This window comes from Lissotriton vulgaris, chromosome 5 (assembly GCF_964263255.1).
Source record: "Lissotriton vulgaris chromosome 5, aLisVul1.2, whole genome shotgun sequence".
NCBI classification, from domain to species: Eukaryota; Metazoa; Chordata; class Amphibia; order Caudata; family Salamandridae; genus Lissotriton; species Lissotriton vulgaris.
In genome coordinates, this window is record NC_141693.1 from 278078396 (window position 1) to 278105201 (window position 26806).

The following is a 26806-nucleotide window of genomic DNA, read 5'->3' on the forward strand; positions in this document are numbered from 1 at the left end:
GTTCTTCAGATCAATGGTTCTCACTGGCAAGGCTCCCCTCCGTCAGCAGTGATCGTTGGCGCTGTGGTTGCGGCCGGAGGCCCCGCCTAGTCAACGCCCCGGCCTCTCCATGTCGTAGGCCGCAAGAGTGGGCGCAACTCTGCTGGCCGAGCGAGACTTGGGGAGGGGGCAGGAGCCAAGCGCCCCCTCCCAGTCCGCGCCACCACACCGCCCCTCGGGGGCCTCCGTCAAGCTGTTCAGGGAGGCACCGCAGGCAGCGGTTCTTCAGATCAGTGGCTCTCACCGGCAAGGCTCCCCTCCGTCAGCAGTGATCGTTGGCGCTGTGGTTGCGGCCGGAGGCCCCGCCTAGTCAACGCCCCGGCCTCTCCATGTCGTAGGCCGCAAGAGTGGGTGCAACTCAGCTGGCCTAGCGAGACTTGGGGAGGGGGCAGGAGCCAAGCGCCCCTTCCCAGTCCACGCCACCACACCGCCCCTCGGGGGCCTCCGTCAAGCGGCTCAGGGAGGCACGGCAGGCAGCGGTTCTTCAGATCACAACAGAGTCTCATGCTCGATCGATTGAGTTGGCCGAATCAGGCAACAAGAAGGTGTGGGAGGGGGGCACCTCTTGCTCAACCACCACCTGAGGAGGTGGTACTCTCTTCCTAGGAGGTGGTGGTGGTGGTGGGGATGCACCAGCTGAAGCTACAACACTTGCTATTGCTAAGTGATGAAAAAGGTCTTCCTCTCACAAAGATGAAAGTCAGAGTGAGGAAACAAGGAGGGGTTTTCATCATTTGGGATAAAAAATAGTTCTAAACCAATGAAAAGTGTTATTTGTAGGTCACATGACCTAGCCTTACATCATTAGGAACCCAAAAGTGAAATGAACCAATGAAAAGTTTTATTAACAAGTCACATGACCTGTTATGCTTACGTTACGCGCTCCGCGCCCCGGGTTGCTTCCGGGAAGCTGCGCTTCGCACCTCGCGCACCGGAGCACTTCCGGGTGCGCTAACGCGGCGCGTCATATGACGCATTACGCAACAACGCGATACGTCGCGGTTACGCGATGCGTCACAATGTTGTTTTCTAACGCGGCAGTTGGGCAAACAGAACGTTTATCGGCCGGGCATATGGAATACATACACATTCATACCATACAATCAGGGCATGTACGCACAGTCACACCATACAATTTTTCACGTTCCCAGTGATGGTCTGCACTCCATGCAATATCTCACAGCGCTTGTCTATGTCTTTCCTTACTTGGAACACGGTGCGGTCCATGTCCACTCCATTCTTCAGTCGGAACTCCGATGTAACCTACAGAGGAGAAAAGAAAGGGGGGGGATACAGCATTCAGAGGATGTCAGCGCGCGCAAACACGAAAAAGCCTCTACTTACCATGTATCAGACTAGCTGCAGGAACGTGTGATACAACAGATCTTGGCTATCCCTTTCGCATTATTTTTCTGTGCAACATATCCTCCCCTTCTTATGATGCCAAAAAATGTTTCATTTTGTTTGTCTCTAAATTCGAGTTCCATCTTCTTGTATTTGTTTCTCAATTAGTCTTATTTTATGGGACAAAATACCACACCTTACATTCGGCAGATACCTTAAGCTACGGTTGACCATTTTCTAACAATTCTGGAAAAAGGGCAGGTGTGACGGATACAAATTTCAATCAATCCTAAATTCAGGCAAAGGGTCTGCATTATCTGTCTTCTATTGTTTGGGAATAACAGCCATTATTCTAAAACCTTACCAAACTAGACGATTGTTATGACGCTGATTCCATACTTCCTTCGAAAACTCTTTTTTGCAAAAATGTCAGTATACAAATACGGGCCTACAACCACGTGGGCCGGCCACGGAGCAAACTGGAATCGTATATGATGAGGGGACCTTTACACTGTAGAAAAACGTAACGGGCGGGCCATTAGGTTGCAGGAATTAAGGTGTCTAACAGTTACAATGAAATTATCTAGATATACATTTGCGGGCAAGTACCATGAGTAACGTTAATTCGAACTTTCAATAGTACAGTAATGAATAATACATCAGAACTTAATATCAATAGGAATGTCCAAATGTTCAATCAGTACCCGTCCCCGCCCGCAATGTGCTCCAAAACTGCATACATATCTCGTGATATCAAGGCTGAGCAACCAGTACACATCAAGGAGTTGCGAGTCTCATTTATACCGACGCCATTTTGGACGAGGCCGGGCAGGTCCAGAATATAGTCAAAATGTCTCCACCAACCAGCGGTCGGAACAGAACCCCTTTCAGCAGTCCAAAAAGTTTCGTTAAATGACAACAGAAGGAACAGGCAACAAGAACCATCAGTCAAAGAGGGGAGGGCAAGTTCTTCTCTACCGGGTCACGTTGGGGTCCACCGGAACTGATCGAATTGGTAGTCTACAGTGTTTCTGGATGTTTCAGACTGAAGCTGGCGTCAGCATGAGAGCACCCCGTGGCTACGCCGTGGCCATTCCGCGAGCAATCATGGCAGTCGCTCCCCACCGGAAGTCTGCGGGAGTCGGGGGCCCCGGTGACTCTTGTAGAATCTTCAAGGCTGAGGGGACGCTTTTGGGAATGGGGCCTATGCCCTAGCAGTCAAGCGTCCGAGTTCCAGGGTTGCCCAGAGCCATCCTTGCAGGCCAGGCCCAAGTCTGTGGAGCCGACCGCCATTTCCTGAGCTCCGTGGCAGCCGCCTGTACCGCAAGAGTGGGTGCAATTCATCCGGATGGCGGGTGAGACGCTGTAATAGCAAGAACAGGCGTAATTCAGCTGGCCGAGCGAGGCACTGTGCCGCAGGAGCGGGCGCAACTCAGCTTGTCGAGTGAAGCGCTGGGGTGTAGCTGAGAAACCTCCACCTGGGGAGGTGGGGGAGGCTCGTTCGCGCCGCCTCTCCCGTCCAGTGCACCCCACGCCGTCTCCTGGCGCAGGTATATGTGATGGTTGGACCAGGGCACCGCAGGACGTGTCTTCAGGTCAAACGGATTGTGGGACAAGGTCCAGAATGGAAGAGGCATCAAAAGGCAACAAGTTCCGCCTGACCCCGGGAGCCGGCCGCCTATGTCGGGGGCGATCTCAGGCCATACCAGGGCAACAAGACTTGGGGAGGGGGCAGGAGCCAAGCGCCCCCTCCGAGTCCGCGCCACCACACCGCCCCTCGGGGGCCTCCGTCAGGCGGCTCAGGAAGGCACCGCAGGCAGCTGTTCTTCAGATCAGTGGCTCTCACTGGCAAGGCTCCCCTCCGTCAGCAGCGATCGTTGGCGCTGTGGTTGCGGCCGGAGGCCCCGCCTAGTCAACGCCCCGGCCTCTCCATCTAGTAGGCCGCAGAGTAGTCGGGGAGTAATCCCGGGAACGGCGGCATGCATTTGGATCGATGTTGCAGCAGGCTGCCATGTAAATAGTTATTTAATGAAACGTTTTACCCTGTTACTTTGCTGGTGTGTTGTATATATTTATATTTGCATAGGGTTTGTCGTTATTTTGGGCGGGGTGGGCGGCGGAGCCGAGCTGTCTTGCAGCCATCATGGCGTCGAGCTCAGTTCCTCTCACTAGTTTCATATTTCTCATGAGGGGTTGTTCCTAATGTTTCTCTTTTTGCGAGGTCAAAAAGAGATCCCATTAGTGGCCTACTGATTTTGCTTGATTCCTTTTGTTTTTTCTAACTATTTTTCACTATCTGCAAAGACTAAACAGAGTATTGCGACTCTGTGCTTGTTTGTAAATAGAGAATGAACCAAAGAGAACCAATTCCAAAACAATAAATGCTTGGATAACAATCAATCAAATGGAGAGGGAAGCAGGCATGACGGATTACAACGGGGGCAAAGGCCTGCGTTACCTACCCTTCACTATCTGCAAAGAGAGAATACTCCTAAAAGAAAAGAGGGGGAAGGGGCAGCGTTCAAAGCACATCAGCGTGCATAAACACGAAAATGTTTTTACCTACCACGTACTTGACATTTGAAAGCTTTTGATATTTGCTATTAAAAAACCATTGAAATTCACTGAAAAAACCATAGGTTATAGACCATATATAGTTAGGAATTAGCATTTACAAAACCTTGAAAATTCACTGAAAAAACCATGGGTTATAGACCATATATAGTTAGGAATTAGCATTTACAAAACCTTATTTTACTCGCACAAAACCATTGAAATTCCATATATAGTTAGTTTTACTAGCTATATATCGCGCACCCGCAATCCACTGCTGCTGATGTCACATATTACATCATTCATGACATGGTCAGTGACATCACTGATGACATCTCAAATGACATCACTGATGACATCACTGATGACATCTCAAATGACATCACTGATGACATCACTGATGACATCACTGATGACATCACTGATGACATCTCAAATGACATCACTGATGATATCATTCATGTGACAATACAATGCATCTCCTCACACTTTAATATAACCTCTGTTACATCCAGTGTAAAATACAGAATATAATTTTTTAAACCATTGACACACCAATACTAGTTACTATATACGCACTCACTGATTCCTATGTCTACACACAGATTCACTCATTCACCCATACAATCATTCATACATACAATCACTCATCTTTACAACACTATTGTATGCTCTCATACACCAATACAGACACTCACACTCTGCCACTCATCCATGGAGTTACTCACACACCTAGTCAGTCCTGTAAAGAATCAATCACACTTCCATTTTCTAATCAGTACAGTTAAACATAGAGTACCTTACATTTTCAAACATATACTAACACATTACTTACTCTCTTATACAATCATTGATACAAGAACACATTGATCTGCACAGTCACACATCTCCCAGCCAGCCACACACACACTCAGTCTCCCATACAAATACTTCGACAATCAATCAATAACCCATATAGTTACTCATATAGCTACTGATCAACACATGCAGCAGTTTACAGAACAGACATAATGATGCACAAATTAAGACAGTTTAGTCACTAACCCATGCACTCAGTGAGACACATTTAATCACTCACTCATACAGTCAGTCACGCACCTACTAAATCCTTCATCCAGACACTTCTACATCTACTCATTCTACAATAAGTAAAACATATTTAAACTTTACAGAAAGACAGTCACTGGATGATGTCATCAGTGATGTCATTTGAGATGGCATCAGTGATGTCACTGACCATGTCATGAATGATGTAATATGTGACATCATCAGCAGTGGATTGCGGGTGCGCGATATATAGTTAGTGCAACTAACTATATATGGAATTTCAATGGTTTTGTGTGAGTAAAATATGGTTTTGTAAATGCTAATTCCTAACTATATATGGTCTATAACCCATGGTTTTTTCAGTGAATATATATATATATATATATATATATATATATATATTTCTCCAGTATTAGGGGTGTCTTTCATAGATTCACATGCTTGAATATTCCCCGTCGTCGAAGTGGGAGTCCCACGGTAAATAAAATAGCAATAATGCTAATAATATATATATATATAAAAATATATAAAATATATAAAGTATTATATAGGTAGCAAAACTGAAAATGTGTACTGAAAACCTTTACAAAGGTTACTACATAGGAATGCATTAGAGAGAAAAAATTCCTTTGTAACATATCAGTGTCATTATGTTAGTCCAAACTGCAGCCAATCAGGCTCAAGCACCCTCTAGAACCTTCTCCTCAGAAGCTCAAGCCCTCAGATTTTCTACCGCACGTCGTGTGAAGGGAGTCTCCCTGAGCTCTGCTCAGTTTCTTTCAACTTATCTACTCTTCTCAGTTTTTTCAAAGATGTCAAGTAAGAAGTCTTTATTTAGACCTTGTTCCTCCTGTGGGAAATTACGTTTATTTGAGAAAGACCCACATGACAAGTGCATTTATTGCCTGTATCCTGATCACAAAGTGGTTGATTGTAGGTTATGTAGAACTTTCAATCCTAAAACCCTTAAGGACAGGGAGGGTCGCCTCCTATTATGGCTTAAGCGCCTTCAAGATAAGGACGCTGTTATTTCTGACGCAGAGAGCCTTCAGTCAGCAACTTCTTCTGTGGCTTCTAAGCGTGGCAGTGTTCAGGAGTTACCATCTCCTTTCCTGAAGAAAAGAAAGCTGGCTTTGGCTGTGGCTTCAGTTCCAACTGCTGCTTCTGTGCCTGTTGTTACTACGCCCACGAGATCTGACTCTCAGGCGTCGTTTCCAGCTTCTATTAAAGTGGTTACACTTCTCACAGCGCGGTCGTCGACGGGCTCGTCGACGACCACTCCGACGACGAGATTGGCTGCTGTGGCTTCGTCTACGACTACAGTCACGACGACATCGGCGTCGTCATCGTCGACGAGAATTTCGACGACGGCTCTCTCGTCGACGAGAGCCTCTGTCTCTTCCATTTCGTCGACGATCCCTATCATATCGTCGACGAAGAAGCCATCGTCGATGAAGAACCCATCGTCGTCGAATCCAGCGTCGACGAAGGCCTCGTCGACGAGGTTCCCGTCGACGGCAACAACGAAGCTCCCGTCGACGAAGCTCCCGTCGACGAAGGTACCGTCGACGAAGGTACCGTCGACGAAGGTACCGTCGACGAAGGTACCGTCGACGAAGACACCGTCGACGACGACACCGTCGACGACGACACCGTCGACGAAGACACCGTCGACGAAGACACCGTCGACGAAGGCGTCGAAGACACTTTCGGTGTCAAGGATGCCGCCTGCAATACAGTCACCGTCGGCGGACCAGACGACGTTTACCGCGTCGTCGACGATAGCATCATCGACGGCCCCGTCAATGAGCAAACCAGCGACAGTAGGACCTAAGCCTTCTACGTCCATGGAGGCGCCTAAAGATTTACCGTCTACAGAGACGGCAACTTCCAGTTCTTCTTCCTATGCCAACATGCCTTTGGTGGCCATGGACACTTCAGTTTCTACTGTACAGTCCTCATTCAGTAATCAGGAAGATTCCGCATTCCACCTCCAAACCCCTGCTCTACAACCACCACTTCAGTTGTTCGTTTCTGACCATGAGACTGAGTCAGTTCCAGATGACACTGTATATGGGGATGCACGGAGTCCATCAGAGTTAATTATTAAATGCCAAGACACTTCTTCTGAAGAAGAAGAGGAAGAAGAAGTTGAGCAGGTAGATGAGCACGAAGATCAATGCGTGCAAATCCCTATGACGTCTATTCCAATGACACTTTTCTCTAACCTCCAACATATGTTGGACGATTATAATAGACGTTTTCCACCTACTCCTCAAGGTACTCCGGTTCATGAGTCTATTGATGTAACACCCTCACATCAACCACGACAGACTCCTCCAAGACAGTCGGCTCCGTCAGTACATTTGAGTGCTCCCCTGGCTACTAATCCACTTACTGACACTGACTCAGAGCCAGAGAGAGAGGAGGGTGAGGTGTGTCAGGACTCAGAAGGTGAACAGGATCCTCAGATGGCGGAGTTTGATGATTATCGAGTGCAAACACCTTCTCCGCAACAGGTCCCTTCTAGTGATTCACCTCCTGTGGACATTGCTAGTTTTCATAAACTTATGGACAAGGCGGCGGACCGTTTCAAGTTGACAAGGGTTCAACGTGATGAAGACTGTTTTCTGTATGATTTCAAAAATCAACCGTATAAGCAGGTGCATACAATTCCAATTATTGAATTTATTTGGAAGGAAGGGCAGAAGATTATGAAGGCTCCTAACTCCTTACCAGCCCAGATACCTAGATTGGAGAAGAAGTACAAGGCTCCATCTGGCTCACCTGCTTGTCTGCTTTCTCACCCAAAGCCAGATTCAGTTGTGACTCAAGCAGCACAACGTCGTGCACGTAATCCTACAGCGCCTGTCACTTCCCCTCCCGATAGAGAGGGACGCCGATTGGATGCAATCGGAAAGAAATTTTCATCCATGGCTTCAACTTCGGCTCGTGCTGCGAATGCTCTTGCGATTTTGGGTCGTTTCGACCGACAAATGTGGTCAGACATGTCCAGCTTTCTTGTACAACTTCCTGAGTCATCGAAAGTGGAAGCGCTCCAGGTCCTTCAAGATGGTCAAAGGGCTTCGGAGGAGATTATAGACTGTGCAGTAGATGTGGCGAACACTGCATTCCGTATCCTGGCCAGTGCGGCGGCGCTCCGACGCCAGGGATGGTTAAAGTCTACTTCTTTCAGGCAAGAGGTCCAGTCACTGATTATAGACATGCCGTATGATGGTGAATCTTTATTCGGTTCCCAAATTGATGCTTCTTTGGAAGCCATAAAAAAGGATACCGACACAGCGAAGTCGCTTGGGTCATTACAATTTAAGAAACAGCCCTTTCGTGCTGCACGGGGGCGGGGCACCTCGTCCAACTTTAACAGAGGAGGACAGTCTCAGTACCGCCAGTACAGTCAAGGAAACCAACGGTACTCGAACCCTCAATCTGCTCGCCAACAACAATCCAGACCCTATAGAGGGAAGTCCAATTATAGAGGGGCCAACAACACCAGCAAACGACAATGACTTGCCAGCTCAACAGGATGTTGGAGGTCGAATCTCGCAGTTCTACTCCCAGTGGTCTCAAATAACATCGGACCAATGGGTGTTGGACATTGTGCGCAAGGGTCACGCCTTGGAATTCACAGAGTTTCCTCCTCCATCTCCGCCTTCGGGTCCGCCACCTCCCCATCTCGAAGAACTACAACATCAAGTTCAAATATTACTAACAAAGGGAGCAGTCGAAGTGGTTCCTCTATCACAGCGGGAGAAAGGCTTCTATTCGAGGTTCTTCCTCATTCTAAAAAAGACGGGGGAGTGGCGTCCCATTATGGATTTGAGGTACCTCAACCTCTTCCTGAAACAGCAGTCCTTCCGCATGCTAACATTGTCAGAAGTCTTGCGGTTTCTCTGCAGCGGCGATTTTTTGACTACAATAGACCTGCAAGACGCCTATTTTCATGTACCAATCATTCCTCAACATCGAAAGTACTTGCGGTTCAAAGTGGGACGCAACCACTATCAATTCAAGGTCCTGCCGTTTGGCCTCAGATCAGCTCCCCGTGTGTTCACGAAGGTTCTGGCTCCGGTTATGGCTTACTTGCGTCTTCAAGGGGTCCAGATCTTTCCTTACTTGGACGATTGCCTGTTGAAATCCCAATCCGCAAGTCAGTTGCATCACGACACACGCTTGTGTCTCACCCTCTTCAATTCCCTAGGGTTGACCATCAATGTAAAGAAGTCACATTTCACTCCTCAACGAAGCAGGACATTCCTCGGAGCTGTTATAGACACGGACGTGTCAAAAGCGTTCATCTCTCCCGAACGGAGATTGAAGATCATTCATCTGGTCTCTACCATCAGAACAAGAAAGTCAGTTTCAGTGCGAATGTTGAAATCATTTCTGGGGATGGCGTCATCTTGTATCGCACTGATCCCGAATTGCAGGTTGCGTACCCGTCCAATTCAGGAGGAATTGGACCTACAATGGCGACAGGTGTCGGGGTCGTTCAACGACCAGGTGACAGTCACAGCTGGCATGAGGGACAGTCTGCTCTGGTGGGAGCGACGGACCAATCTGGACCAAGGGGTTTCTTTCCTTATCCAGACTCCAGATCTGACATTGACAACGGATGCGTCCATGGACGGATGGGGAGCCCATCTCCTGGATCTCTCCATCAAAGGAAAGTGGACGGCGACTCAGAAAACCTGGCATATCAACAGGCTGGAATTGCTGGCGATCTTCCTAGCGCTGAAGGCCTTCTTACCGGTGGTGCACGGAGAATCGGTGCTGGTTCAAACGGACAACACCACCAGCATGCACTACATGAACAAGCAGGGAGGCACGAAATCTCAGCCCCTGTCTTGTCTTGCCCAGAAAATTTGGGAATGGGCAATTCGTCACCACATTTCCTTGACAGCGGTCCATTTGCCGGGAGCGTCAAACATACTAGCAGACTCCCTAAGCAGGTCTGCGTCATCCACTCACGAATGGGAGTTACACCAGCCGACTCTGGACCTCGTGTTCCTCCAATGGGGTCATCCCAAGATCGACCTATTTGCAACGCCAGTGAATCGAAAATGCCAGGCTTTTGCCAGTTGGCATCCACATCCGGAGTCCAGCGGCAATGCCCTACTCATGGATTGGACCGGCCTATTTGCATATGCGTTTCCACCACTCCCACTGGTACCAAGGACGTTATGGAAGATGCGCAGGCAACCCTGCCGCTTGATCTTAATCGCCCCACGTTGGCCCAGACAGGCGTGGTTTTCAGAACTCCTTCTGATGTCCCAATGCAAACCAATTCGCCTCCATCCACGTCCGGATCTTCTAACCATGGACGACGGACAAGTGTGTCATCCAGATCCGTCAACGCTTCAATTATGGGCTTGGAACCTGAATTCATGGAGTTTGCCTCTTTAAGTATACCTCAGAATTGTAGAGAAATTCTAGCGTCGGCTAGAGCTCCATCAACAATAAAAACCTATAGGCTAAAGTGGAAGCGCTTCTGTCATTGGTGCGCAGCATCCAACGTACATCCTATCAGTTCTACTCCTGAACAACTGTTACCGTTCTTCTTAAGTCTTGCTCAGTCTGGTCTTTCACATGCCACATTGAGAGTCTTTTTGGCGGCCATCTCACGCTACCGTCATGACGGCTCTACGTCTCTCTGTTCATCCAGAATCATCAGACAATTCTTTAAAGGACTTTTCAGGAAGTTCCCTCCGTTGAGGCGCCCTCCTCCAGCTTGGCACCTCAACGTGGTGTTATCACAACTTATGAAACCTCCATTTGAGCCAATTCATCGTTCAAATCTCAAATTTCTGACCTGGAAAGTGGCTTTGCTTTTAGCCTTAACTTCGTCTCGTCGAGTCAGTGACTTACACGCTTTCACCATCAAACCTCCATATTTGCAGTTCAAACCTGATGGAGTGTCTCTTCGTACCAATCCTTCTTTTCTTCCTAAAGTGCCTTCTGACTTCCATTTGAACGAGCCAGTTTTCTTAAAGACTTTTTTCCCGGATCCTAAATCCCCTGCGGAACAACGACTACATTCCTTAGACATCAAACGGTGTCTGAAATTCTACATCTCTAGGACAGCCCCTTTTCGTAAATCCAATCAGCTGTTCCTAGCATATGGACTACTGCGCAAAGGACACTCAGTGACTAAACAGACTATAACACGATGGCTCTCATCAGCCATATCGTTTTGCCATCAGCAGGCTGGCAGGCCTTTACCTACTCCAGTGAGAGCACATTCTACGAGAGCGATGGCGTCGTCCATCGCATTGTTTGCCGGAGTGCCTCTACGCCAGATTTGTCGTGCTGCGACATGGTCCAGCAGGCACACCTTTACCAGACATTATTGTTTGGATGCTGTCAACGAGGCGGACACCGCAGTGGGGCAAGCAGTGCTTCGTCATCTTTTCAAATAAGGTGAGCCTCTTTCCCTCCTCCATTCTTGAGATTGCTTTGCTTTTATGCTATATATATATATTGTTCTTCTATTGTTTGGAAATAATGCAATCTCATCTCCAGGAGGTTACTGCTATCTATTCTATTCAAGCATGTGAATCTATGAAAGACACCCCTAATACTGGAGAAGAACAATTGTTACTTACCTGTAAACAGGTGGTTCTCCAGTATTGGTGTCTTTCATAGATTCACATGCGACCCACCCATCCTCCCCTCAGAGGCTCTTTTCTCCTCATGCGCTATTATTACTAGTGCTACGAAAATCTGAGGGCTTGAGCTTCTGAGGAGAAGGTTCTAGAGGGTGCTTGAGCCTGATTGGCTGCAGTTTGGACTAACATAATGACACTGATATGTTACAAAGGAATTTTTTCTCTCTAATGCATTCCTATGTAGTAATCTTTGTAAAGGTTTTCAGTACACATTTTCAGTTTTGCTACCTATATAATACTTTATATATTTTATATATTTTTATATATATATATATATTATTAGCATTATTGCTATTTTATTTACCGTGGGACTCCCACTTCGACGACGGGGAATATTCAAGCATGTGAATCTATGAAAGACACCAATACTGGAGAACCACCTGTTTACAGGTAAGTAACAATTGTTCATATATGTTGTAATTTCATATGGACCTATTTATAAAAGTATTGTTTTTACCCACCCTCCTCTAAGAGTACTTCAACGACCTACAATACTGCTTGCTATTCTAATCCGAGCCTGAAAGATCTAATGCTGGAAAAGAAAATAAGTTGCTTACTTGTACCTGATGTTATCCAGTATTGGTATCTTTCATAGATTCACATGTGATACCCCCTCCTCTGAAAGACTCCTCTTATAACTAGGGATGTTATTCCCACTTATGCTTGAAAATCTGAGGAAATCAGCCTCACTTGGGAGCGGTTGAGACGGTTCTCCCACCTGATTGGCCATACAGTTTGGTCCTATTTTAAAAAAAAAAAAGGGCAGATGGACTGTTCAGTGCCTTTATAGCCTATTAGCCTATGTTAATTATACATACTGCTTTACTATAGTACCACGATACTCCCACTTGAATGATGGGGAATGATTCAAGCGTGTGAATCTATGAAAGATACCAATACTGGATAAATTCATATACAAGTAAGTAACTTACTTTCTTATGTTTGCTTTCTATTCCATGCCCTCTTTTTTCAGTCTCAATTATTAGCTTGAATATTGCACTGTCTTATCTGGCTCATTTACCTGTGTTTGGATTTGTCTCCATGTTACTTTCTTGATGTTTGTCTTGTGCTCTTTCCTTGTAACTTATTTTCATGTTAATATTTTATTTCCCAGTATTTATTTATTTTTAAATTGTATGTTTAACAATCGGGACATAATTGCAGATATGGTGCATAACTGAATCTGCATGAACAGTATGCGTGACCAGGCAGAGTAATCCACTTGAGAACATCTACAGTAGTACAGCAGCAGTAAGCCACATTCTAGTAGTCTTACTTACATACAATACAACTACTGGGAACTACTTTATGGGGCGCCCAACCCCACTCATTAGCCGACACAAGCATGTGCAATATAACTATTTGTGTGACCTACCAACACCATGGACACTACCCTGTCTGGAGTAAACACAGTATCACCTCCAACCATCCCTACTGGGAACGCCCACCCTACTGGCATAGGGGCACTGCATCAGTAATACAGCTGCAACAGTCTCTACTATGTGCCCATAGAACGTAAATTGTCTGAGTCTTCAGGGTGGTCTACCATCGGATCAGGCATTCATCCGTGCTAGGTGAGTATCTTAACCTGCAACGGCTAAACCTTTTCCCCGTTGCTTGCAAATCAAGTGATATATATCTGCTTCTGCCCTTGCCTGGCTTAAAATCCTGACACCAGTAGTTTATATCTGGGGCCTCAGGCGACTTCTAGGCTAGGTCAGTGCTCCACTTAAACAATGCAAATGCCAAATCTATAAACCTTCCCTCATATTAATTCTTTTTTGTTCTGGGCTTTAGTTTCAGTAGACACAACTAGGGTTCAGGATTTAGGTCTCTTCCTCCAAGTTCTGAAACCACTTTAACCACCCTGGACCAAGCTTTGAATATCACTTGACAGTCCCACACTATGTGATAAAAATGTGCCTCAATCTGTCCACATCTGGGACACTCCGAACACTGGGCTGTAATCATATGCCCCAGAGGAAGGTAAGTCTGGAATAGAAAATTAAATTGGGCATACTTTAGGATTTCTCAATACCTACTTTACTAATTACAGTTTGTCTACCCATTGTCCATCAAATATAGCAATCCCCATGCAGTTTCTCTGTGTAGCCCCTGATGTTTGTTGTATCTACAGTAGTGCTTGGAGATGTAGTATATAAAAATTTTAATGCCAGTTTTCTATCACCCTCATGACAAAGTGAACTAAAGCATTATTGTAGAACCTTCAGGTTCAGTGCGGTTCTGATCCCATATCAGAATGAGTTTGTGTTCCAGAGCATTTTAAGTTCGAAATTGGCCTGTACCCACCCCATATGTTTCCACAATATCTTGAACTGTATGCAGCAGGTCATAGTCATGTGTTGCCTTACATAGTCACTCCTGCTTCTATCCATGGCCGTTTATCACGAATCTTTGCCACCAGCTTCAATCCCTGCAGTGATTACAATGGCACCTGTGGTGTGTATGGTGGCAGCAGACCCTTGGTTATTACGTATTTCTGCAAATAGGCCTTTGCCACTGTTGCAAATGCAATTAACTTAATAAATAATGGCAAAGGGCTCATTAGCCGATCTAGAAAAGCCCTTCCTTGTAAGGGACCAAACAAGTCAGTCCTTTTTTGTATGTCCGTGTTGTCTAGCCTCCACAAGGGCCCCAGCAATTAAGCTGCTGTTTATTACAGCTCATAATTTGGGGCTCCCAGCCCACCTTCCACCAAGGGGAGTTGTACCTTGGGTAACGTCACTCTCTTTCTACTACTGCCCCAAATCAAATCGGACAACCCACTGTGCAGTTCCAAAAAAAAAAAAATGGTTTCTTGAGCACCACTGGTAAGGTTGATAATATATATAGCAGCCTCTGCAGTCCCAGCATCTTAGCATTTGCCACTCAGCCAACACGGGGAAGTGGAAGAGCAGTACAATAGAGTAGGGATTGAGACCTGGCCACAAGGACCGGTCCTAAATTACCCTTGATGAGATTGGTACATGATTACTCCTAAGTAGACATATTGGGCCTCCACTCCAGATTTGTGGATGGGAACTCTTCAGGGTGGTTAATCAAACCCTGACTAAGCCAAAACAAACATGATTTAGCCTGGTTTATTTTAAGGCTAGACATGTTCTTGAATTCATCCAGTACAGCCATTCAAGCTTGCTAAGTTGCTCAAGGCCTGTGTTGGTAAACAAGAGTGTCATCAGCGTACAGTGATGCAACCTGCCACCTGCCCGCTAATGTAATTAACCATTCTAGGGCCCCGGTGTCTGACACCCCAGCATTTCTATAGCCAAAGCAAAGGACACCTATGCCTGATGCTTCTGTGAACTACCATCTGTTCCAATATGGTCAAGCCTGTCCTTGCTCTCTTGCCATCTGCTTCATTTAATTTCAACTGGACCCACACAGAAGCTCTGGCCCCATTCCTATTTTCTTAAAGATAAACATAAGAAAAGGCCAACCTAGTGTCTCAAAAGCTTTAGCTGTAGCCAAAGACCCACTAGTTACAAGCCAGCTCTTCCAGGGTCCCCATCTATCAAATAGAACATGCATCTGAGATGAAAGAAAATATTTCTCCCAGGAATGTTAGTGCCTCTCTCATCTGTCTGACTGGCTGTCTAATAAATAAATAGCTGTAGCTATTTTTTTTCTGTTTTTGTAGCAAGTATGGTTTTATATGCTTCTTGGAACTCATCCGCGTATTACTGGCATCTTGTTCATGTTGTTTGAGCCATAGCATTGTGTGTTTCCTATATTTGTAATGGGTCTTCCAGTGTGTGGGGCTGTAAATGCGCTTGACCTCACCCAAATATGCGATAGACCAACACACGACAAAGGCTCGATACTTGATCTCATCATTGCCAAAGAGAATTCTACACAACTGGAGACGATTCTACCCTGCGACTGGTCAGATCACCACATTATCACCTTCTTTATCAATGAAAAAGTTAAACCTAACCCGGCTCAACCAATCAAATCCAAAACATGGAAAAGGGACATGAAGAATCTCAACCCCTCTACTCTGCCTCCCCACATCGGCAATCTCCTCCTTCCCCCTTCAGGTGCCTCGGATGTTCAATCACTGACTGACCACTACCTTGAATCTATTAATACATTAGTCAATGAAGTCGCTCCACTGCAACTGAAGAGTCTCCACCAAAACTTCTAACCCCTGGTATGACGACAGACTCAATGACGACAGGCGTTCGATGCGAATGGCAGAGCGCACCTGGAGAGCGGACCCCTCAGCACTGCACCTCAAAAGGCTTAAAAACAAGAGAAATGCCTACTTCAGGAAAATAAAGCGCACAAAGTTGGACTTCTTCAGCCGCCAGTTGGACCAAGCAAAAAACAGGCCAAGAAAACTGTTCGAACTAATCAAGACCCAAACAAAGGCACAACCCTTACAATCAAATAGCACAACAAGCGACACCCCACACTGTGAAGACTTCTCTGCTTTCTTTAAGCTAAAGACTGACAACATAAGAAATGACCTCATCATGGATGTAAGCCGATTCCCCAACCACACAAGAATGGCTAACACTCAACCTAAAAACATGGCATCCTGGCTATACTTCGATACCTACTCGGAAGAAACAATACACAAACTGCTCTGCACCTTGAAGCCCTCTAATCACCTCACAGACCCTCTACCTGCTAATGCTGTAAAAGACTTCATCCCCTTGCTCCTCCCTCTCTGGACCAAAATCATCAACTGCTCCCTGCAACAAGGCCTCATTCCAGACTCCCTCAAGGTGGGGCAAGTCACGCCTATACTCAAGAAACCTACAGCTGATCCGTCTGACCTAAACAATTACCGGCCCATCACCAATATCCCCACCCTGGCCAAACTGCTGGAGAAATGTGTCCAACTCCAACTAGCAAGACACATTGACCAATTTGACCTCCTCAACTCTCATCAATCAGGCTTCCGAGCGAAACATAGCACGGAAACAGCTATGACACACATAATTGATGACGCCCTCCAAATTCTTGATCACAATGAGTCCTGCCTCCTCATCCTTCTTGACCTCTCGTCAGCTTTTGACACGGTCAAACATGAGAACTTGCTGGAGCTGCTAAGCACTAGATCTGAAAGAAACACGTTAGTGTTAGATTCCTTACCTTAGAATATCCCCAGGCGTCAGTCTGGATCCGGAAACTTTTGCGTAGCAGTACCCCTGCGCGTCGGTAGGCGTCGTCTGCAGGCGTCCCCTGCGGCTCCGCGTCCGTCGTCGGCGTCGTGCGCCGTGATGACGTCGCTGGAGTATATAGACGCCGCCTCCGCGCGCTGACGTCAGTTCTTCTTTTTTCCGCGCCAGTGGACGCAGATCTGAAGAGCAGTACTCCGGTCTTTGACCAAGTTTTTCGAAGTTAATTACTCACTTGTGCCTGATAGGATGCCTGGGTTCAAGCACTGTGATGACTGTGAGCGCACGATGTCGGTCACAGACCATCACCGCCTCTGTCTCCGGTGTCTGGGCCCCGACCACGACGTGGACTCCTGCGTCGACTGCCGGGCCCTCACCAACAAGGCTAGGCGGGAGCGGTCCCGCAAGCTACTGGAGCTCCGGGTGTCGGCCCCACGTCGGGACCGGGAGCGGTCCCGGTCCGGCCGGAGGTCGAGAGAGCGTTCGAGGGAACGATCGCGGAGCCGCGCCGAGCGTTCCGGAAGTCGACACCACTCGTCAGGCTCGTCAGGTAGGAAGCATAAGAAGTCGGGGCGTCGTCATCGTACCCCCGACTCCCCCCCGACGCTCGCGCGATGCGGCCGGGGGCTCGGGTGACCCCAACCCCGCGGCTCCGCGAGAGTCGCCGGCGCGGCCTGCCTCATACCCTCCGGTCCCTGGGCACGGTGCGACGCCTGAGGAGATCGAGGCGTTCCTCATGGCCATGAGGGCGCTCGGTTCTCCGACGGGGCCTACGGTGCCTTCGGGCCCAGTGCTACCGTCTGGGGGTCCTGGCGGTTCGGGTGTCCCTGCCTCGGCGCCGTCGGGTGCTCCGGCCCCGGCGCCGCCGACGGCTCCGACCCCGGCGCCGCAAGGGCCTTCGGGATCGGCGCCGGCTGGTCTTCCGGCCTCCCCGGCGCCGTTGCCCTCGGGGTTACCCCCGACGCCGCCCCCGCGCGACGCCGGTTCTCCGGTGCCGGCTCCGGCCGGCTCCGGGGTTCCGGCGCCGGCTCCGGGCGGCGCCGTCCCCTTACCTTCCCCGACGCCGGACGCGGCGCCGGATGGGGCCCATGAACCCCGAGGAGCCGGTCTACATCGTTGACTCCGAATACGGAGAGGATGAAGAGTTCGGTGAAGGTTGGGAGGGGTCCGAGGACCCTCTGTCACGCGAGTGCCAGTATGACCCGGACTGGACAGGTGACTTGGGGGATGCCAGTGGTCTGGACGACTCTGCTAACCCTGGTTTGATCTCTCCTCCTTCCGTGGTATCGGTGGAGGGAGCTGCATATTCTGTGGTGCTGATGAGGGCTGCCAAGGCCTTACACCTTGAGCTCCCCGTCGCGGCCGTGAGGCCTAACATCCTCACCGAGGTCTTCAAACCGCAGTCATGCCCACAGGAGCCACTGCTGCCGTTTAATGAAGCCTTGTCAGACGTTCTGTTGGGCACTTGGTCCAGGCCCGCTTCAGGTCCGCCTGTTGATCGGAACGTGGCCAGGCGCCACCGTCCTTGTCCGGACGACCCCAAGTTCCTGTCTACCCACCCCACTCCTGAGAGTCTGGTGATCCAGGCCTCGACCTCCCAGTCCGCATTCCCGTCGGCCCCGCCCGACCGGGAATCCAAGAGGTACGACCAATTTGGCAAGAAGGTCTTCTCGTCCATTAGTTTGGGCCTGCGGTCTTGCAACACCGCCTGCCTCTTGGGCCGCTACACCCACTCTGTGTGGGATACGGTCGCGGAACTGCTGCCAGAATGCCCCATGGAGGTGCGGGCAAAACTCGGTCAGGCTGTGGCTGAGGGCCGAGATGCAGCGAAATATTCGATACGGTGTGGTCTTGATACGACCGACTCGCTGGGCAGAGCTATGTCAACGACGGTGGCGATTCGTCGCCACGCCTGGCTGAGATCCGCCAATTTTTCGGCAGACGTCCAAAATACACTGATGGACATGCCGTTCGATGGCTGTCACCTCTTCGGTGACAAGGCGGACCACGCGCTGGAACGCTTCAAGGACTCCAGGGTCACGGCCAAGTCCTTGGGTCTCTCGACCCAGCGTCAGCAAACTGGTTCGTTTCGTCCCTTTCGTGGCCAAGGAAGGGGCGCCCCCACACGTGCTGCCAGCCACGCGCCGCAACAATCCTTTCAACGCGGTGGCGGCCGTGGAAACCGCCGTGGCGGCGGTCGGGGACAACGGCGGGGTCAGTCCACACCTTCCCCCGCAGCATCTACCCCAAAATCCTCCTAGTCCGTGCTTTCGGCCCCACGTGACGCCAGTGGGTGGCAGGGTTCGCCATCACCACGCTCACTGGCGCACGATCACTTCGGACAGGTGGGTGCTGCAAATCGTCCGAAGGGGCTACTCCCTCCCCTTCGAGACCTCTCCTGCAGCCATGCCACCGCAGAACCACCGTGTGTCGGGGGACCACTTGACACTTCTGCAGGAGGAAGTTACGGCCCTCTTGGCCAAGGGGGCCATTGAGCGCGTTCCTGGGCCAGAAGTAGGGCGTGGTTGTTATTCCCACTACTTTCTGGTGCCCAAGAAGGACAAGGGGGGCCTACGTCCTATCTTGGATCTAAGGAACGTCAACGGCTTCCTCCGGAAGGAGAAGTTCAAGATGTTGACGTTAGCTCAGGTCTTGGCTGCTCTAGACCCACAAGACTGGATGGTAGCGTTGGACTTGCAGGACGCCTATTTTCACATCCCCGTCCTGCCGGCCCACCGGCGTTACCTGCGGTTCACGGTAGGCCAGGAGCATTTTCAGTTTGTCGTGCTTCCCTTCGGCCTTACCAGCGCCCCACGGGTGTTCACAAAGGTGATGGCGGTGGTCGCAGCCCATCTGCGCAGGTTGGGGGTTTCAGTCTTCCCCTACCTAGACGACTGGTTGTTGAAGGCGGGCTCGCCCCAAACAGTCGTCCACCACCTTCAGATGACGGCAGACCTCTTGCACGACCTGGGGTTCTCCATCAATGTGCCGAAATCACACCTGTGTCCCTCTCAAAAGCTCCTTTTCATCGGAGCGGTTCTGGACTCGGCGCAGTTTCGGGTTTATCCTCCGGAACGGCGGGTCCGGGATATTCAGGCTTTGATTCCCATCTTTCAGCCGCTATCCCGGGTTTCGGTCAGGTTGACGCTGCGGCTGCTGGGACTGATGGCTTCCTGGATCCTTCTGGTGCATCACGCTCGGTGGCGGATGCGGGCTCTGCAGTGGGACCTGAAGTTTCAGTGGGCCCAGCATCAGGGCAACTTGTCCGACCACGTCTTGATCTCGGAGGGCACTGCGAGACAACTGCAGTGGTGGCTTACGGACCGCGATTGGGTCAGGGGCAAGTCCCTCTCCCTTCCCCAACCGGAGCACGTTGTCGTGACGGACGCGTCCCTCCAGGGCTGGGGTGGCCACTTGGGAGAGGCAGAGATCAGAGGCATCTGGTCTCCGGCGGAGTCCCGGCTCCATATCAACCTGTTGGAGCTGCGGGCGATTCGTCTGGCACTGAAGGCATTCCTCCCCTTTGTCAACGGGAGTGTGGTGCAGGTGTTCACCGACAACACCACCGCCATGTGGTACTGCAACAAACAGGGCGGTGTGGGGTCGTGGACCCTTTGCCAGGAGGCTCTGCGCCTCTGGCAATGGCTGGAACGTCAGGGCGTGACTCTGACGGTTCAACACCTGGCAGGTTCTCTGAACGCCAGGGTGGACGAACTCAGCCGTCGGTGCTCGATGGATCACGAATGGCGTCTGAACTCGGACGTGGCGCAAGGCATCTTTCTGCGATGGGGAGAGCCTTGGTTAGATCTATTCGCCACCGAAGAGAACGCGCAATGTCATCAGTTCTGCGCGTTGGAGTTTCCAAGACGGCACTCGCACGGCGACGCCTTTCGGCGCAAGTGGAGTTGCGGTCTGTTATACGCCTTTCCGCCTATACCACTTCTGCCCAGAGTGCTGAAGAAGATCAGGCGCGACCGGGCCCGAGTTATCCTTGTGGCTCCGGACTGGGCTCGAAGATACTGGTATCCCGAGCTACTCAGCATGTCAGTCGGTCCCCCGATCCGCCTGCCCCTTCAGGAGGACCTTCTGTCGCAGCAGCAGGGGACGGTCCTCCACCCGAACCTGTCCAGTCTCCACCTCCATGCTTGGAGATTGAGCGGCGGCAGTTGAGGCCATTTGACTTGCCTCCTGAAGTCTGTGATGTTATTCTGGCAGCCAGGCGTCCCTCCACTAAGTCGGTATACGCCTGTCGGTGGAACAGATTTGTGGCATGGTGCACAGCAAAGGCTGTGGATCCTCTTTCTGCCCCTCTTTCGGAGGTTCTTCTGTTTCTTCTTTCTCTTGCCCAGCAGGGCTCTGCTCTGGGCACTATCAAGGGCTACCTTTCTGCCCTTTCAGCCTTTTTAAGGCTTCCTGATCAGCCTTCTTTGTTCAAATCCCCGATTGTAATTCGATTCTTGAAAGGCATCACTCACATGTTTCCACCTGTTCCGTTTGTGATGCCTCAGTGGGATTTGAACCTGGTTCTGACCTTTCTAATGTGTGCTCCCTTTGAGCCCCTTCATTCTTGTCCTCTCCGTCTCCTGACTTTAAAGACGGCTTTCCTGGTTGCCATCCCCTCTGCCAGGAGAGTGAGTGAGCTCCAGGCTCTTTCTGTCCAACCTCCTTTCCTGTCCATTCATCCTGATAAGGTGGTTCTGAGGACTAGACCTTCTTTCCTGCCCAAGGTTGTTTCGGCCTTTCACATCGGGCAGTCCATCACCCTCCCTTCCTTCTTCCCGCCTCCGCATCCTTCAAAGGATGAAGAGCGGCTCCATCGTCTGGACCCAAAACGTGCGCTTTCATTTTACATGGATCGCACACGCCAGTTCCGGGTGGATGACCAACTGTTTGTTGGCTACGTGGGTGCGAAGAAGGGAAGGGCGGTCTGTAAACGGACCATCTCTCGATGGGTCGTCCTCTGCCTCAAAGCGTGCTACTCTTTGGCTCGGAAGGAGCCTCCTGTTGGGCTGAGGGCCCATTCCACTCGGGCCACGGCGGCTACCACTGCCCTGGGCCGGGGAGTCCCCTTGCAGGACATTTGCCAAGCGGCTACGTGGGCCTCGCTGCACACCTTTGCGAGGCACTACTGCCTGGACAGTCAAGTCCGGAGGGATGGCTTCTTTGGCCGTTCTGTCCTCCAGGACTTTCTGGTGTAGTTGTATTGGTTCGCAGACCCACCACCGGGGTTGGTATTGCTGGGGTATGTATTCTAAGGTAAGGAATCTAACACTAACGTGTTTCTTTCAGATGAACAAGTTACTTACCTTCGGTAACGATATATCTGTAAGAAACATTAGTTAGTGTTAGATTCCTTACCGATCCCACCCATCCTCCCCGTTCTGCGAACTGATACCTATGGTTAAGGACATCCCTTTCAGGGCCCTAGTTGTACATGGCACCAGTGTTGGTTCTCTCATGGCTCTGCGTCTCCTGGCGCGGAAATGCTATGTGCAAAGAACTGACGTCAGCGCGCGGAGGCGGCGTCTATATACTCCAGCGACGTCATCACAACGCCGACGACGGACGCGGAGCCGCAGGGGACGCCTGCAGACGACGCCTACCGACGCGCAGGGGTACTGCTACGCAAAAGTTTCCGGATCCAGACTGACGCCTGGGGATATTCTAAGGTAAGGAATCTAACACTAACTAATGTTTCTTACAGATATATCGTTACCGAAGGTAAGTAACTTGTTCAATGGGTCTATCGGGAACGGTTCTCAAATGGTTTTCGTCCTTCCTTCACAACCGGTCTCAGAAGTTCAAGATCGATAATGTGCTATCTTCACCTGTGCCTGCCGATCTAGGTGTTCCACAAGGATCCTCCCTCTCCCCCACATTGTTCAACCTCGTCATGGAACCGCTCGCCACCTTGCTCCAAGCTTCTAATGTCCAATTCCATATGTACGCCGACGACACACAACTGTACCTAAAGCTTCAATCTCCGGAAGATATCAAACATCTGAATTCCACGCTTATTAACACTCAATCTTGGCTATCCGATAGTCACCTCAAACTAAATGCTCTGAAAACTGAGTTCCTTCTCATCTCACCCCCGGCGAAAATTTCCACCACCCAAACATGGCTCAACAACCTAACAGCACTCAATGTCCAACCCACCATCGTGGACTCAGCGAAATCCCTAGGCATCACACTAGAAGCCAAGCTCAACATGCAGCAGCACGTCAGCAAAGCCACAAAAGCAGCTAATTTCCAAATCAACACACTGAGGAAAATTAAACCCTTCCTCCCTACTGAAGACTTCCAAACTGCTGTACAAGCGTTAGTCATCCCTCGAATAGACTACGGAATTGTGGCCCTCAGCGGACTCCCGCTATCCACAACAGCACCCTTAAGAGCCTCCCTGAACGATGCCGCAAGACTCATTACTGGCTCAAGAAAACATTCGCATATTTCCCCAGACTTAAAGTCCCTAAAATGGCTGCCTTTTGAAGCCAGAATACAACTAAAAATTGCAGTTATGACACACGCGGCCGTGCACCACAATGCACCCAACTACCTCGCGCAAAAGTTGTCTATATCAGGAGGTTCGAGATCCAATAGAAGCTCAAAAAATCTACTCCTGAAACCCCGTAGATTCCGGAAAGAGAAAACTTATAAGCGCTCCTTCTCAGGAATGGCACCCAGGATCTGGAATGCGCTCCCTCCTGAAACCAGGCGTATCTCCTCCACTGCACTCTTCAAGAAAGAGGTGAAAACCATCCTTCTGGCCAAGATCTCCTGAACCTTATAGGTGCTGGATCAGAGAATCTGCATTGCCTTGTGTCAATACTCACCTTGTCCTTTGGCACTATACCTCTACGTGATGGAGACACTACTACGCTACTTTCTTACAATATATGATACACGTTGGGTCACTGATTCACCCTCCCGGTTGCCCCCACTCAGTGCTCTCTCTATACTAAAACACTGGTATAAGCCTTCCACACACCCAAAGTGTACCTGAACACCTCTGTAGTGGGATCAATGACTTGTGCCGTCTTATACTACCTGTTTACCTGACTGTATATTGATATGTTACCTGACTGTATATTGATATGTTTTATGTATGTTATTATTATCCTTTCATGTTAGTGACTACTACATTGCTCCCATTACCCCTGTTCATTCCTACTGCCCCAACCATGTCATTGTGAAGCGCTCTGATATCTGTAAGGATCTTGTTCGCGCTATATAAAACTTTGAATAAATAAATAAATAAACTGTGAAGCTGTTGTACAGCGGCAGATTGTGTAACCACTAGAGTTTCAGCTTGATAAATGTCAAGTTGTGCGACCAACATTTCCTTGTGTAACATAATCCTAACGCCCCAGGTGGTTTAAATACAGTGACCATAAATGACTGCCTTAAAGACATTCGATGATTCTATCTGTCATACCCCTCATTCTTTGTGAGGTAATGCATGATATGGTCACCTAAGGTCTCTTTGAAAGGAGCACAATACCGTGCTTCAGTGCAGAGCCCCCGTATTGGGATCCAGGCCATGCTCCTACCCTTCTTTATCACCATCTTGAGAGGCTTATGGTAAGAAAGAATACAAACCAAATATTATGCCAACTGCTCTCTGACAAAAGTGCTTAGATCTATTCATCAGATCTATTCTTGTGTCCCTGATGGACGGGGTATAAAATTAGTATTCTGTAGGGCACGATCCTACATGCATCATGTAGGCGTTTATTTTTAGTTCATTTTTAGGAGTTATTTGACATTCTTATCTGCTCAGTGTCAGGAAGTGGAGGACTGTCTGTCCTTAACAGTATTATGTATACAATTAAAATACATGCCCCTCGCACAAAGACACTATGTGTAGGTCACATAAAAATTCACCCCCCACCGTTGTCCTTTTAGGGGAAAGAAAACTGCTGAGCAAAGCAAGCCACTCAATGTACTAACGCCCCAGCTCAACAATGTACATCAGTTAATTAATTGACCATAATCGGGACTAATGTGGGGAGCAACCTTCGGTTTCGAGACCTGCTGCATCCTATGCTTGCCTACAACAGTCTCTGTAAAATCTGTACACCACCCTCTCCCCATGCATTTGTCTGTTCAACTTAATGCCATCTTAATGCCTTGTGTAGTGTTTTTCCCCCTCCTATTGGTAAACTCTGCCTGCTTTAAAATTCTCCTTGCTTTGTCTGGGTGGAGTAGTCAACAGCACCACTGTATCTGCAATACCAGATATACGTTCCCATTTTGAATATTGATGGATTCGCAGGGTTTCTCCGCAGGCCTTGTGCCGGCGCCTTGCCTTCGCTCGCAAACTCTGGTCCTCTCGTGCTGGACTCTGCACCATTAGCCATCTGGCTGCTTCAAGAAGTGAGCAGGACAGGAGGAGGGGCTTATTCATCCCTCACTGTACCTCCTGTCTCCTTTGTGAACGCTGATCTTACTCCCAGCCTTTAGTAACAGGTACTGCCCTGCCACACACCAGATTCAGGAGCCAGGTCGATCAAGCTGACTCAACTTCCAGTTAGGTCCCACGGCTAGAGGTACCTACAGACATTTCGCCCCAATAGGCCAGCCTGCTTGCAGGCCACCAAATAGGGGTGGTTTTATCTGCACTTGGAGGATTTTGTCCAAGCTTATGCAGGCAGGTTTCTTGCCGATAATGAAGGCCCCATGCTGCATTTGGAGCTTTGCACCTCTCTGAGGCGCCATCTTGGCCTTGTGCTAATTTCCTGTTAATATACACCATGCGTCTGCTCTTCATATATTGCATACCTATATGTAATTTTAATAGAGTGTATTTAAGGTGACACTTATTGCTCATCTTGCTTTGGTGACACATAACAGGATAATCTAATTATTGTGGAGATGCTTTTAACCCCTTGTCGTAACAAGTTGTCCAACCAGATTTTAAGGATTAGTAATGCTATTTAAATGGGTTCAATTCAGATTAATTGTACACAAAGCTAGTTTATCGAGATATCTTTATAAACTGGTTTGAATCATGTTGTCCTGGACATATGTTGAAAATCTGATGTCTAGAGTCATTGGTTTTTAAGATCATTTATACACACAGAAACTGGTACCTTGGAACAAGTTGCATTGATATTTCTTAGTTGGCTGGTACTGTGCCTTTTCACAAAGAGCTCTATGCAATCTAAGTTTATATTTCCATGTGTTTGTGGACTTTGTCCTTTTGTCCTTAGTTGAACTTGCACCAACCTTCCACCCTCATGCATCTTTATTTTCTTCACAGCAGAAAGCATCCAGCTCCTCTCATGAAGGACGCCTTGGTGACGGGCAGCATGGCACATCAGCTCATATCAGGCCTTCCTTTGAGCCACCACCAACGACCATTGCTGCTGTCCCACCTTATATTGGACCAGATACCCCTGCCCTACGGACGCTAAGCGAGTATGCCCGCCCCCATGTCATGTCTCCTACCAACCGCAACCACCCTTTTTTCGTTTCTCTGAACCCCAATGATCCTCTTTTGGCTTATCACATGCCTGGTCTCTACAACATGGACCCCAGTATGCGAGAGAGAGAGCTCAGGGAGCGTGAACTGAGAGAACGAGAGCTACGAGAAAGGGAGTTACGAGAGAGGATGAAGCCCGGCTTCGAGGTGAAACCCCCAGAGTTGGACCAGCTCCATCCTGCTGCCAACCCCATGGAACACTTCGCCCGACATGGAGCGCTCGCCATGGCCCCATCTCCAGGTCATCATCCCTTTGCTTCCTTCCATCCGGGTCTGAACCCCTTGGAGCGGGAGAGACTCACACTGGCAGGCCCTCAGCTGCGGCCTGACATGAGCTATCCCGAGAGACTGGCGGCTGAGCGGATCCATGCCGAGCGGATGGCGTCGTTGTCCAACGATCCGTTGGCGCGGCTACAGATGTTCAACGTCACTCCTCATCATCACCAGCACTCGCACATACACTCACACCTACACCTGCATCAGCAGGACCCACTACACCAAGG

The 26806-nt window shown here is 49.3% G+C and overlaps 1 protein-coding gene across 13 annotated transcripts in view; it reads left to right on the top strand.

Moving 5' to 3' along the window:
- RERE (arginine-glutamic acid dipeptide repeats) overlaps positions 1-26806 on the top strand; it is a 1284697-nt gene that overhangs the window by 1118140 nt on the left and 139751 nt on the right. For 10 of the 13 annotated variants that reach the window (XM_086921406.1, XM_086921411.1, XM_086921408.1 and 7 more), the window contains one exon: positions 26082-26805. In XM_086921406.1, the coding sequence (XP_086777532.1) occupies positions 26082-26805 (724 nt within the window). The remainder of the gene's footprint in view (positions 1-26081; position 26806) is intronic. The other 3 variants (XM_086921410.1, XM_086921412.1, XM_086921413.1) reach the window with 1 other exon arrangement.